This window comes from Oncorhynchus keta, chromosome 23, assembly GCF_023373465.1.
Source record: "Oncorhynchus keta strain PuntledgeMale-10-30-2019 chromosome 23, Oket_V2, whole genome shotgun sequence".
NCBI lineage: Eukaryota > Metazoa > Chordata > Actinopteri > Salmoniformes > Salmonidae > Oncorhynchus > Oncorhynchus keta.
In genome coordinates this window covers 1,849,004-1,863,477 of record NC_068443.1, presented here as the reverse complement: position 1 = coordinate 1,863,477, position 14,474 = coordinate 1,849,004, and the positions used below count along the sequence as shown (strand labels likewise).

Sequence of the window (14,474 nt, the reverse complement as noted above, 5' to 3'; positions counted from 1 at the left end):
TTTCATGCATACCTACGACATCAGAAGAACTCTCGTCTGTCTCTTTCCACCCCTGTATGTTTCTCTCTGTCTGTATATCTCTCTCTGTCCCCCTGTCTCTCTTGTTCTGTGTCTCTCTTTTTTGACCGTGCAGTAGGTCCAGCATATCTTATCCACCATAATCAAAGCACACTAGTAGCATTTACATTTTCCATGAGCTCTAATCAAATACAGGCAGCTTGGGGGTCCTAAACAAACATTTCCCTTGTCCAATAGTTTGCCTTCTATTCCCGAAATGACCTGAAATGAAGCCTTAGAACACGAGAGAACATCCACACCTGCTAGCTGAGTCCAGTAGACAAGTCAGTGAAAGGTTTCTATATAATCAACATAGGATTTGTATGTAGCATGTTTAAAAACACACCTCATGGAACAGCGGGGGCTGTCACAACACAAACACACACACACACACACACACACACACACACACACACACACACACACACACACACAGATTTAGTTCTGTAGATATGTGGTAGTGGTGGAGTAGGGGCCTGAGGGCACAAAACGTGTTGTGAAATCTGTGAATGTATTGGAATGTTTTTAAAAATCGTATATAACTGCCTTAATTTTGCTGGATCCCAGGAAGAGTAGCTGCTGCCTTGGCAGGAACTAATGGGGATCCACAATAAACCCCAGGAAGAGTAGCTGCTGCCTTGGCAGGAACTAATGGGGATCCATAATAAACCCCAGGAAGTGTAGCTGCTGCCTCGGCAGGAACTAATGGGGATCCACAATAAACCCCAGGAAGAGTAGCTGCTGCCTTGGCAGGAACTAATGGGGATCCAGGAATAATAAACCCCAGGAAGAGTAGCTGCTGCCTTGGATCCATAATAAACCCCAGGAAGTAGCTGCTGCCTTGGCAGGAACTAATGGGGATCCATAATAAACCCCAGGAAGAGTAGCTGCTGCCTTGGCAGGAACTAATGGGGATCCATAATAAACCCCAGGAAGAGTAGCTGCTGCCTTGGCAGGAACTAATGGGGATCCATAATAAACCCCAGGAAGAGTAGCTGCTGCCTTGACAGGAACTAATGGGGATCCATAATAAACCCCAGGAAGAGTAGCTGCTGCCTTGGCAGGAACTAATGGGGATCCATAATAAACCCCACGAAGTGTAGCTGCTGCCTTGACAGGAACTAATGGGGATCCGGAATTTTATTTATTTTTTATTTTACCTTTATTTAACCAGGCAAGTCAGTTAAGAACACATTCTTATTTTCAATGATGGCCTGGGAACAGTGGGTTAACTGCCTGTTCAGGGGCAGAACGACAGACGACCTTGTCAGCTCGGGGGTTTGAACTCGCAACCTTCCGGTTACTAGTCCAACACTCTAACCACTAGGCTACGCTGCCGCCCCAATAAATACAAACATACGATAGCTAGTGGATAGTATGTGGAAGTAAACCAGCTCTACACATACAGACTTTCCTTCTCTCTTTGTACACTGAGGATGATAGTATGTAGAAGTGAAACCCCAGATCTTTTATGTGCCACAAGGCTTTGTTAGCCAGCTGAGCTGAAGCCCAGATAATATAATATATTGGACTTAAAATAGCTTTAGACATGCCCTCAGCTCAGTCAGTTAACCACCAGTTAACTTACAATCACCAATAATCTTTTCTCTTATCAAACACCAGTCACAGTCATCAGTTCGCTAGCCAGCCCATCCAGTGATGTCATAATGGTTTCTTCTTCGGGATGTATTATTGCTATGGCGACTATCCGATCCGTTAATGTTCAGTGGGTATATATAGCTGGGGCTGGTAACAGTCCAGAGTGTTGTCACTGCCAGCCTGTTAGTCTGCGGTTATTGTGTGGATCTCAGTGACGCAATAAGAGCGAGGCAGCAGACAGTTTACACCCATTTATGTATTTTCCATCCATTCTCCAGATAAAGTTACGAGTATGAGCTTTTATTTTGTTCCATATGTGGAGTTGTGGCACTCAATATTGTTTAAACTAAATTAAACACCATAGTGTACAGCAGTGTTTCCAAACCCCCTGGTCCTCCAGTACCCCCCAACACCCTGGTCCTCCAGTACCCCCCTGGTCCTCCAGTACCCCCAACCCCTGGTCCTCCAGTACCCCCAACACCCTGGTCCTCCAGTACCCCCAACACCCTGTCCTCCAGTACCCCCTCCAGTACCCCCTGGTCCTCCAGTACCCCCAACCCCCTGGTCCTCCAGTACCCCCAACACCCTGGTCCTCCAGTACCCCCAACACCCTGGTCCTCCAGTACCCCCTGGTCCTCCAGTACCCCCCAACCCCTGGTCCTCCAGTACCCCCAACACCCTGGTCCTCCAGTACCCCCAACACCCTGGTCCTCCAGTACCCCCAACACCCTGGTCCTCCAGTACCCCCAACACCCTGGTCCTCCAGTACCCCCAACACCCTGGTCCTCCAGTACCCCCAACACCCTGGTCCTCCAGTACCCCCAACACCCTGGTCCTCCAGTACCCCCAACACCCTGGTCCTCCAGTACCCCCCAACACCTGGTCCTCCAGTACCCCCAACACCCTGGTCCTCCAGTACCCCCCCCCAACACCCCCTGGTCCTCCAGTACCCCCAACCCCTGGTCCTCCAACCCCCAACCCCTGGTCCTCCAGTACCCCCAACACCCTGGTCCTCCAGTACCCCCTGGTCCTCCAGTACCCCCAACCCCTGGTCCTCCAGTACCCCCAACACCCTGGTCCTCCAGTACCCCCAACACCCTGGTCCTCCAGTACCCCCAACACCCTGGTCCTCCAGTACCCCCAACACCCTGGTCCTCCAGTACCCCCAACACCCTGGTCCTCCAGTACCCCCAACACCCCCTCCAGTCCTCCACCCTGGTCCTCCAGTACCCCCAACACCCTGGTCCTCCAGTACCCCCAACACCTGGTCCTCCAGTACCCCCAACACCCTGGTCCTCCAGTACCCCCAACACCCTGGTCCTCCAGTACCCCCAACACCCTGGTCCTCCAGTACCCCCAACACCCTGGTCCTCCAGTACCCCTGGTCCTCCAGTACCCCCAACACCCTGGTCCTCCAGTACCCCCTGGTCCTCCAGTACCCCCAACACCCTGGTCCTCCAGTACCCCCTGGTCCTCCAGTACCCCCAACACCCTGGTCCTCCAGTACCCCCAACCCCTGGTCCTCCAGTACCCCCTGGTCCTCCAGTACCACCCTGGTCCTCCAGTACCCCCAACACCCTGGTCCTCCAGTACCCCCAACCCCTGGTCCCCAGTACCCCCTGGTCCTCCAGTACCCCCTGGTCCTCCAGTACCCCCAACACCCTGGTCCTCCAGTACCCCCAACCCCTGGTCCTCCAGTACCCCCTGGTCCTCCAGTACCCCCAACACCCTGGTCCTCCAGTACCCCCTGGTCCTCCAGTACCCCCAACACCCTGGTCCTCCAGTACCCACAACACCCTGGTCCTCCAGTACCCCCAACAACCTGGTCCTCGAGTACCCCCTGGTCCTCCAGTACCCCCAACCCCTGGTCCTCCAGTACCCCCCTGGTCCTCCAGTACCCCCAACACCCTGGTCCTCCAGTACCCCCAACCCCTGGTCCTCCAGTACCCCCAACCCCTGGTCCTCCAGTACCCCCAACCCCTGGTACTCCAGTACCCACAACACCCTGGTCCTCCAGTACCCACAACACCCTGGTCCTCCAGTACCCCCAACACCCTGGTCCTCCAGTACCCCCAACACCCTGGTCCTCCAGTACCCCCAACACCCTGGTCCTCCAGTACCCCCAACACCCTGGTCCTCCAGTACCCCCAACACCCTGGTCCTCCAGTACCCCCTGGTCCTCCAGTACCCCCAACACCCCCTCCAGTACCCCCTGGTCCTCCAGTACCCCCAACCCCCTGGTCCTCCAGTACCCCCAACCCCTGGTCCTCCAGTACCCCCAACACCCTGGTCCTCCAGTACCCCCTGGTCCTCCAGTACCCCCAACCCCTGGTCCTCCAGTACCCCCCAACACCCTGGTCCTCCAGTACCCCCAACACCCTGGTCCTCCAGTACCCCCAACACCCTGGTCCTCCAGTACCCCCCAACACCCTGGTCCTCCAGTACCCCCAACACCCTGGTCCTCCAGTACCCCCAACACTCTGGTCCTCCAGTACCCCCAACACCCTGGTCCTCCAGTACCCCCAACACCCTGGTCCTCCAGTACCCCCAACACCCTGGTCCTCCAGTACCCCCAACACCCTGGTCCTCCAGTACCCCCAACACCCTGGTCCTCCAGTACCCCCAACACCCTGGTCCTCCAGTACCCCCAACACCCTGGTCCTCCAGTACCCCCAACACCCTGGTCCTCCAGTACCCCCTGGTCCTCCAGTACCCCCAACACCCTGGTCCTCCAGTACCCCCAACACCCTGGTCCTCCAGTACCCCCAACACCCTGGTCCTCCAGTACCCCCAACACCCTGGTCCTCCAGTACCCCCAACACCCTGGTCCTCCAGTACCCCCAACACCCTGGTCCTCCAGTACCCCCAACACCCCCAACCCCCTGGTCCTCCAGTACCCCCAACACCCTGGTCCTACCCCCAGTACCCCCAACACCCTGGTCCTCCAGTACCCCCTGGTCCTCCAGTACCCCCAACACCCTGGTCCTCCAGTACCCCCAACCCCCTGGTACCCCCCTCCAGTACCCCCAACACCCTGGTCCTCCAGTACCCCCAACACCCTGGTCCTCCAGTACCCCCAACCCCTGGTCCTCCAGTACCCCCTGGTCCTCCAGTACCCCCAACACCCTGGTCCTCCAGTACCCCCAACCCCCTGGTCCTCCAGTACCCCCTGGTCCTCCAGTACCCCCAACACCCTGGTCCTCCAGTACCCCCTGGTCCTCCAGTACCCCCAACACCCTGGTCCTCCAGTACCCCAACACCCTGGTCCTCCAGTACCCCCAACAACCTGGTCCTCCAGTACCCCCAACCCCTGGTCCTCCAGTACCCCAACACCCTGGTCCTCCAGTACCCCCAACCCCTGGTCCTCCAGTACCCACAACCTGGTCCCCAACAACCACTGGTCCTCCAGTACCCCCAACACCCTGGTCCTCCAGTAACCCCCAACCCCTGGTCCTCCAGTACCCCCTGGTCCTCCAGTACCCACAACACCCTGGTCCTCCAGTACCCCCAACCCCTGGTCCTCCAGTACCCCCAACACCCTGGTCCTCCAGTACCCCCAACACCCTGGTCCTCCAGTACCCCCAACCCCTGGTCCTCCAGTACCCCCCAACCCCCTGGTCCTCCAGTACCCACAACACCCTGGTCCTCCAGTACCCACAACACCCTGGTCCTCCAGTACCCACAACACACTGGTCCTCCAGTACCCCCAACACCCTGGTCCTCCAGTACCCCCAACCCCTGGTCCTCCTACCCCTGGTCCTCCAGTACCCCCAACCCCCCTGGTCCCCTGGTCCTCCAGTACCCCCAACCCCTGGTCCTCCAGTACCCCAACACCCTGGTCCCCTGGTCCTCCAGTACCCCCAACACCCTGGTCCTCCAGTACCCACAACACCCTGGTCCTCCTGGTCCTCCAGTACCCCCAACACACTGGTCCTCCAGTACCCCCAACACCCTGGTCCTCCAGTACCCCCAACACCCTGGTCCTCCAGTACCCCCCAACACCCTGGTCCTCCAGTAACCCCCAACCCCCTGGTCCTCCAGTAACCCCCAACCCCTGGTCCTCCTACCCCCTGGTCCTCCAGTACCCCCAACACCCTGGTCCTCCAGTACCCCCAACACCCTGGTCCTCCAGTAACCCCCAACACCCTGGTCCTCAGTACCCCCCAACACCCTGGTCCTCCAGTACCCCCAACACCCTGGTCCTCCAGTACCCCCTGGTCCTCCAGTACCCCCAACCCCTGGTCCTCCAGTACCCCCTGGTCCTCCAGTACCCCCAACACCCTGGTCCTCCAGTACCCCCAACACCCTGGTCCTCCAGTACCCCCTGGTCCTCCAGTACCCCCAACCCCTGGTCCTCCAGTACCCCCTGGTCCTCCAGTACCTCCCCCAACACCCTGGTCCTCCAGTACCCCCAACACCCTGGTCCTCCAGTACCCCCAACCCCTGGTCCTCCAGTACCCCCAACCCCCTGGTCCTCCAGTACCCCCAACCCCTGGTCCTCCAGTACCCACAACACCCTGGTCCTCCAGTACCCACAATACCCTGGTCCTCCAGTACCCACAACACACTGGTCCTCCAGTACCCCCAACCCCTGGTCCTCCAGTACCCCTGGTCCTCCAGTACCCCCAACACACTGGTCCTCCAGTACCCACAACACCCTGGTCCTCCAGTACCCCCGGTCCTCAGTACCCCCCAACACACTGGTCCTCCAGTACCCCCAACACCCTGGTCCTCCAGTACCCCCAACACCCTGGTCCTCCAGTACCCCCAACACCCTGGTCCTCCAGTAACCCCCAACCCCTGGTCCTCCAGTAACCCCCAACCCCCTGGTCCTCCAGTAACCCCCAACCCCTGGTCCTCCAGTACCTCCCCCAACCCCTGGTCCTCCAGTAACCCCCAACCCCTGGTCCTCCAGTACCCCCTGGTCCTCCAGTAACCCCCTGGTCCCCAACCCACAACACACTGGTCCTCCAGTACCCACAACACACTGGTCCTCCAGTACCCACAACACACTGGTCCTCCAGTACCCCCAACACCCTGGTCCTCCAGTAACCCCCAACCCCTGGTCCTCCAGTACCCCCTGGTCCTCCAGTACCCACAACACCCTGGTCCTCCAGTACCCCCAACCCCTGGTCCTCCAGTACCCACAACACCCTGGTCCTCCAGTACCCCCAACCCCCTGGTCCTCCAGTACCCCCTGGTCCTCCAGTACCCCCAACCCCTGGTCCTCCAGTACCCCCGGTCCTCCAGTACCCCCAACACACTGGTCCTCCAGTACCCACAACACCCTGGTCCCCAGTACCCCCGGTCCTCCAGTACCCCCAACACACTGGTCCTCCAGTACCCCAACACCCTGGTCCTCCAGTACCCCCAACCCCTGGTCCTCCAGTAACCCCCAACCCCTGGTCCTCCAGTAACCCCCAACCCCTGGTCCTCCAGTAACCCCCAACCCCCTGGTCCTCCAGTACCTCCCCCAACCCCTGGTCCTCCAGTAACCCCCAACCCCTGGTCCTCCAGTACCCCCTGGTCCTCCAGTAACCCCCTGGTCCTCCAGTACCCACAACACACTGGTCCTCCAGTACCCACAACACACTGGTCCTCCAGTACCCACAACACACTGGTCCTCCAGTACCCCCAACACCCTGGTCCTCCAGTACCCCCTGGTCCTCCAGTACCCCCAACACCCTGGTCCTCCAGTACCCCCAACACCCTGGTCCTCCAGTACCCACAACACCCTGGTCCTCCAGTACCCCCAACCCCCTGGTCCTCCAGTACCCCCTGGTCCTCCACTATCCCCCGGTCCTCCAGTACCCCCAACACACCCAGTAACAACACACTGGTCCTCCAGTACCACCTTGGTCCTCCAGTACCCCCAACCCCTGGTCCTCCAGTACCCCCCAACCCCTGGTCCTCCAGTACCCCCCACCCTGGTCCTCCAGTACCCCCAACACCCTGGTCCTCCAGTACCCCCAACCCCCTGGTCCTCCAGTACCCCCAACCCCTGGTCCTCCAGTACCCCCAACACCCTGGTCCTCCAGTACCCCCAACACCCTGGTCCTCCAGTACCCCCAACACCCTGGTCCTCCAGTACCCCCAACCCCCTGGTCCTCCAGTACCCCCAACCCCTGGTCCTCCAGTACCCCCAACACCCTGGTCCTCCAGTACCCCCAACCCCTGGTCCTCCAGTACCCCCAACACCCTGGTCCTCCAGTACCCCCAACACCCTGGTCCTCCAGTACCCCCAACCCCTGGTCCTCCAGTACCCCCAACCCCTGGTCCTCCAGTACCCCCAACACCCTGGTCCTCCAGTACCCCCAACCCCCTGGTCCTCCAGTACCCCCAACACCCTGGTCCTCCAGTACCCCCAACCCCTGGTCCTCCAGTACCCTGGTCCTCCAACACCCTGGTCCTCCAGTACCCCCAACCCCTGGTCCTCCATTACTCCCCCAACCCCTGGTCCTCCAGTACCCCCAACCCCCTGGTCCCCCCAACACCCTGGTCCTCCAGTACCTCCCCCAACACCCTGGTCCTCCAGTACCTCCCCAACACCCTGGTCCTCCAGTACCCCCAACACCCTGGTCCTCCAGTACCCCCAACCCCCTGGTCCTCCAGTACCCCCAACCCCTGCTCCTCCAGTATGCCCGACACCCTGGTCCTCCAGTAACCCCCAACACCCTGGTCCTCCAGTACCTCCCCCAACACCCTGGTCCTCCAGTACCCCCAAACCCTGGTCCTCCAGTACCCCCAACCCCTGGTCCTCCAGTACCCCCAACACCCTGGTCCTCCAGTACCCCCAACCCCCTGGTCCTCCAGTACCCCAACACCCTGCTCCTCCAGTACCCCCAACCCCTGGTCCTCCAGTACTCCCAACCCCTGGTCCTCCAGTACCCCCAACACCCTGGTCCTCCAGTACCCCCAACACCCTGGTCCTCCAGTACCCCCAACACCCTGGTCCTCCAGTACCCCCAACACCCTGGTCCTCCAGTACCCCCAACACCCTGGTCCTCCATTACCTCCCCCAACCCTCTGGTCCTCCAGTACCCCCAACCCCCTGGTCCTCCAGTACCGCCAACACCCTGGTCCTCCAGTACCTCCCCCAACACCCTGGTCCTCCAGTACCTCCCCCAACACCCTGGTCCTCCAGTACCCCCAACACCCTGGTCCTCCAGTACCCCCAACCCCTGGTCCTCCAGTACCCCCCAACCCCCTGCTCCTCCAGTATGGACACCCTGGTCCTCCAGTAACCCCCAACACCCTGGTCCTCCAGTACCTCCCCCAACACCCTGGTCCTCCAGTACCCCCAACACCCTGGTCCTCCAGTACCCCAACACCCTGGTCCTCCAGTACCCCCAACACCCTGGTCCTCCAGTACCCCCAACACCCTGGTCCTCCAGTACCCCCAACACCCTGGTCCTCCAGTACCCCAACACCCTGGTCCTCCAGTACCCCAACACCCTGGTCCTCCAGTACCCCCAACACCCTGGTCCTCCAGTACCCCCAACACCCTGGTCCTCCAGTACCCCCAACACCCTGGTCCTCCAGTATCCCCAACACCCTGGACCTCCAGTATCCCCAACACCCTGGACCTCCAGTATCCCCAACACCCTGGACCTCCAGTACCCCCAACACCCTGGTCCTCCAGTACCCCCAACACCCGGGGTTCGATGTCCCCTTTTTCAGCTATGCACCACAATGTTTCCGTGTCAGCGGAGACTGCATTCACGGTAAACCCTGCATTTCGGCTCAATCGGAAACTTAAATGTCAAGCGAGCTATAGCGAGCTACAGATTTATTCTAGGATTAATCCAAAGGCTCCATAAATCGAATGTGTTCTGCTGTCTGGTCAAGGGATTACAGAACTGAAGAGAATGTCATCCTGTGTCGCTTTAGGGACTTGGCTAAGCGAATGAGACATGGCATGTAATAAAGATTAATAGAGGGTCTTGAATACATTCGACAATACCTTTATGAAATTGAAGCCTAATGAAACAAATTCCCTGCTGGAGGTCTGGGCTGAATTTCTGCAGTAAAGCCCAGCTGGAGGACTGGGCTGTATTTCTGCAGTAAAGCCCAGCTGGAGGACTGGGCTGTATTTCTGCAGTAAAACCCAGCTGGAGGACTGGGTTGTATTTCTGCAGTAAAACCCAGCTGGAGGACTGGGCTGTATTTCTGCAGTAAAACCCAGCTGGAGGACTGTCTTTCTGCAGTAAAACCCAGCTGGAGGACTGTCTTTCTGCAGTAAAACCCAGCTGGAGGGCTGTCTTTCTGCAGTAAAACCCAGCTGGAGGGCTGTCTTTCTGCAGTAAAACCCAGCTGGAGGACTGAGCTGTCTTTCTGCAGTAAAACCCAGCTGGAGGACTGAGCTGTCTTTCTGCAGTAAAACCCAGCTGGAGGGCTGTCTTTCTGCAGTAAAACCCAGCTGGAGGGCTGTCTTTCTGCAGTAAAACCCAGCTGGAGGGCTGTCTTTCTGCAGTAAAACCCAGCTGGAGGGCTGTCTTTCTGCAGTAAAACCCAGCTGGAGGACTGAGCTGTCTTTCTGCAGTAAAACCCAGCTGGAGGGCTGTCTTTCTGCAGTAAAACCCAGCTGGAGGGCTGTCTTTCTGCAGTAAAACCCAGCTGGAGGGCTGTCTTTCTGCAGTAAAACCCAGCTGGAGGACTGAGCTGTCTTTCTGCAGTAAAACCCAGCTGGAGGGCTGTCTTTCTGCAGTAAAACCCAGCTGGAGGGCTGTCTTTCTGCAGTAAAACCCAGCTGGAGGGCTGTCTTTCTGCAGTAAAACCCAGCTGGAGGACTGTCTTTCTGCAGTAAAACCCAGCTGGAGGGCTGTCTTTCTGCAGTAAAACCCAGCTGGAGGGCTGTCTTTCTGCAGTAAAACCCAGCTGGAGGGCTGTCTTTCTGCAGTAAAACCCAGCTGGGGGACTGTCTTTCTGCAGTAAAACCCAGCTGGAGGGCTGTCTTTCTGCAGTAAAACCCAGCTGGAGGGCTGTCTTTCTGCAGTAAAACCCAGCTGGAGGGCTGTCTTTCTGCAGTAAAACCCAGCTGGAGGACTGTCTTTCTGCAGTAAAACCCAGCTGGAGGGCTGTCTTTCTGCAGTAAAACCCAGCTGGAGGGCTGTCTTTCTGCAGTAAAACCCAGCTGGAGGGCTGTCTTTCTGCAGTAAAACCCAGCTGGAGGACTGAGGGCTGTCTTTCTGCAGTAAAACCCAGCTGGAGGGCTGTCTTTCTGCAGTAAAACCCAGCTGGAGGGCTGTCTTTCTGCAGTAAAACCCAGCTGGAGGGCTGTCTTTCTGCAGTAAAACCCAGCTGGAGGGCTGTCTTTCTGCAGTAAAACCCAGCTGGAGGACTGAGCTGTCTTTCTGCAGTAAAACCCAGCTGGAGGGCTGTCTTTCTGCAGTAAAACCCAGCTGGAGGGCTGTCTTTCTGCAGTAAAACCCAGCTGGAGGGCTGTCTTTCTGCAGTAAACCCCAGCTGGAAGGCTGTCTTTCTGCAGTAAAACCCAGCTGGAAGGCTGTCTTTCTGCAGTAAAACCCAGCTGGAGGGCTGTCTTTCTGCAGTAAAACCCAGCTGGAGGACTGAGCTGTCTTTCTGCAGTAAAACCCAGCTGGAGGACTGAGCTGTCTTTCTGCAGTAAAACCCAGCTGGAGGGCTGTCTTTCTGCAGTAAAACCCAGCTGGAGGGCTGTCTTTCTGCAGTAAAACCCAGCTGGAGGGCTGTCTTTCTGCAGTAAAACCCAGCTGGAGGGCTGTCTTTCTGCAGTAAAACCCAGCTGGAGGACTGTCTTTCTGCAGTAAAACCCAGCTGGAGGGCTGTCTTTCTGCAGTAAAACCCAGCTGGAGGGCTGTCTTTCTGCAGTAAAACCCAGCTGGAGGGCTGTCTTTCTGCAGTAAAACCCAGCTGGAGGGCTGTCTTTCTGCAGTAAAACCCAGCTGGAGGACTGTCTTTCTGCAGTAAAACCCAGCTGGAGGCTGTCTTTCTGCAGTAAAACCCAGCTGGAGGACTGAGCTGTCTTTCTGCAGTAAAACCCAGCTGGAGGGCTGTCTTTCTGCAGTAAAACCCAGCTGGAGGGCTGTCTTTCTGTAGTAAAACCCAGCTGGAGGGCTGTCTTTCTGCAGTAAAACCCAGCTGGAAGGCTGTCTTTCTGCAGTAAAACCCAGCTGGAGGACTGTCTTTCTGCAGTAAAACCCAGCTGGAGGGCTGTCTTTCTGCAGTAGTGAGGGGGGTACTGACCCTGAGAAAACACTGCCGCTTGGATTCCGTAACGGATTGATTCTTTCTGAAGAAAAAAAGTTTTCCTTTACAACCCAAAGTACAGCAAGACTCGTTAAATTACAGTACTTAAACGATTATATTGGTATTAGACATTACAGTAATGTACATAATAGATGTGCTCGGCATGTCTAGTAATCCCGTCCAATAGAGAGAATACAATAGATAGGGAATATAGCTCATTGATCATACTTGGTGGTGGTCCTTCTGTAGCTCAGTTGGTAGAGCATGGCGCTTGTAACGCCAGGGTAGTGGGTTCGATTCCCGGGACCACCCATACGTAGAATGTATGCACACATGACTGTAAGTCGCTTTGGATAAAAGCGTCTGCTAAATGGCATATATTATTATATTATTATATTACTTGATGTTCCTGCAGAGACATTTAATGACAAGACAAAAACTCAACAAATCCTATTTAGTGATTTTGCAGTGTTATTAAAGGGACATTACAGCCTACAATCTAAGTTTGTCAGATGTTTTCATACCTTAAATGTCGTCCTCCAACTCTTTTATTATATTCTCTCCTCCTCCAGAACCATGACCCCGGCTGCGTCGCCTGTCGCATCATCTACCGGTCGGATGAGTTCCACCCTCCCATCCTGGCGCCGCGGGCGGACATGACAGTGGAGCTGACTGGCCAGTGGGTGAGCCAGCGCTGTGAGGTCCGTCCTGAGGTCCTCTTCCTGACCCGTCACTTCATCTTCCATGACAACAACCAGACCTGGGAGGGCCACTACTACCACTACTCTGACCCCATCTGCAAACACCCCTCCTTCAGTATCTACGCTAGAGGGAGGTACAGCCGAGGGACGCACTCAACCCGAGTTATGGGAGGCACAGAGTTCGTCTTCAAAGGTAAAGGTCAAAGGTTGATTTTCAACTCTGTTGAGATTTGAATTGTGAGCCGTGTGGTTGAGATGAATGAGAGGGAGGGTTACAAATCTGTGTTTTTCAGATTACATTTATCATCTCGTCCTCTGCCCCTCTCCTTCCCCCTCCAGTGAATCACATGCGTGTGATGCCCATGGACCTGGCCATCACATCCCTCCTCAACGTGTTCAAAGGTAACGAATGTGGCACCCATGGTTCCTGGGAGGTCGGAGTTGAACAAGACGTCACCCTGACCAATGGCTGCGTGGCGTTGGGGATCCGCCTGCCCCACACAGAGTACGAGCTGTTCCGGATGGAGCAGAACGCCCACGGACACCTACTCCTCTACAACGGACAGAGACCCTCAGATGGGACCAGCCCCGACCGGCCAGATAAACGAGCAACCTCGTACCAAATGCCCCTGGTCCAGTGTTCAGCTAGCAGCCAGAGGTCAGAGGTCGTGGGAGGGGAAGACGAGGACCAACCCCTGAGGCTGAGTAATGGTGGAACCAGAATGACGAGGAACCAGAACCGGAGGGATGTTGTTGTGGTTCTGACCGCGCTGGTACTGTTGTTCCGGTGTTACAGCTAAGAACTGACAGTCTGGTTTTTCATAGTTAAAGAACAGACCTATTGGTTTTTGTACATAAAGACACTGACTGTGTGGAGGACTGTGAACCGTGAGAGAGGACTCTAATCTGACTCTACTTCGGCGTCTAACTTGAGGGAAAGGAGAATGCTAGTTGCCTTTGAACTTTTGAAATATATTTTAGGTCTCTTTTAAAAGCGATGGAAGCGTTTAAAAGACAAGGTGGAGAGTGGAGAAAGAGTGGAGAGAGTGGAGAGAGTGGAGCGAGTGGAGAAAGAGTGGAGCGAGTGGAGAAAGAGTGGAGAGTGGAAGAGTGGAGAGAGTGGAGAGAGTGGAGAAAGAGTGGAGAGAGTGGAGCGTAGTTCCTTTGATGCCTCTTGCTTTGAACTCCACTCGGTTATTACCAGAGGTGACACCACTGCATCACAATAACTGCACTTTAGAGAAATGGAGAACTAGAGAAGACTAGGACTAGAGAAGACTAGAACTAGAGAAGACTAGAACTAGAGAAGACTGGCTATAGAACTAGAGAAGACTAGAACTAGAGAAGACTAGAACTCTAGAACTAGAGAAGACTAGGACTAGAGAAGACTAGAACTAGAGAAGACTAGAACTAGAGAAGACTGGCTATAGAACTAGAGAAGACTAGAACTAGAGAAGACTAGAACTAGAGAAGTCTAGAACTAGAGAAGACTAGAACTAGAGAAGACTAGAACTAGAGAATACTAGAACTAGAGAAGTCTAGAACAAGAGAAGACTAGAACTAGAGAAGACTAGAACTAGAGAAGTCTAGAACTAGAGAAGTCTAGAACTAGAGAAGACTAGAACTAGAGAAGACTAGAACTAGAGAAGTCTGGCTATAGAACTAGAGAAAACTAGAACTAGAGAAGTCTGGCTATAGAACTAGAGAAGTCTTTGGCTATAGAACTATAGAAGTCTTTGGCTATAGAACTATAGAAGTCTGGCTATAGAACTATAGAAGTCTTTGGCTATAGAACTAGAGAAGTCTTTGGCTATAGAACTAGAGAAGTCTTTGGCTATAGAACTATAGAAGTCTTTGGCTATAGAACTATAGAAGTCTTTGGCTATAGAA

General features: G+C 55.8%; 1 protein-coding gene across 1 annotated transcript in view; it reads left to right on the top strand.

Moving 5' to 3' along the window:
• The window catches only part of LOC118377876 (protein APCDD1), a 47,940-nt gene extending 34,255 nt beyond the window's left edge, over window positions 1-13,685 (top strand). Inside the window, exons 6-7 of the mRNA XM_052475955.1 lie at window positions 12,456-12,777; window positions 12,924-13,685. Coding sequence (XP_052331915.1) covers window positions 12,456-12,777; window positions 12,924-13,384 — 783 coding nt within the window. The 3' untranslated portion in view covers window positions 13,385-13,685. The remainder of the gene's footprint in view (window positions 1-12,455; window positions 12,778-12,923) is intronic.
• The last annotated feature ends 789 nt before the right edge of the window (window positions 13,686-14,474 follow it).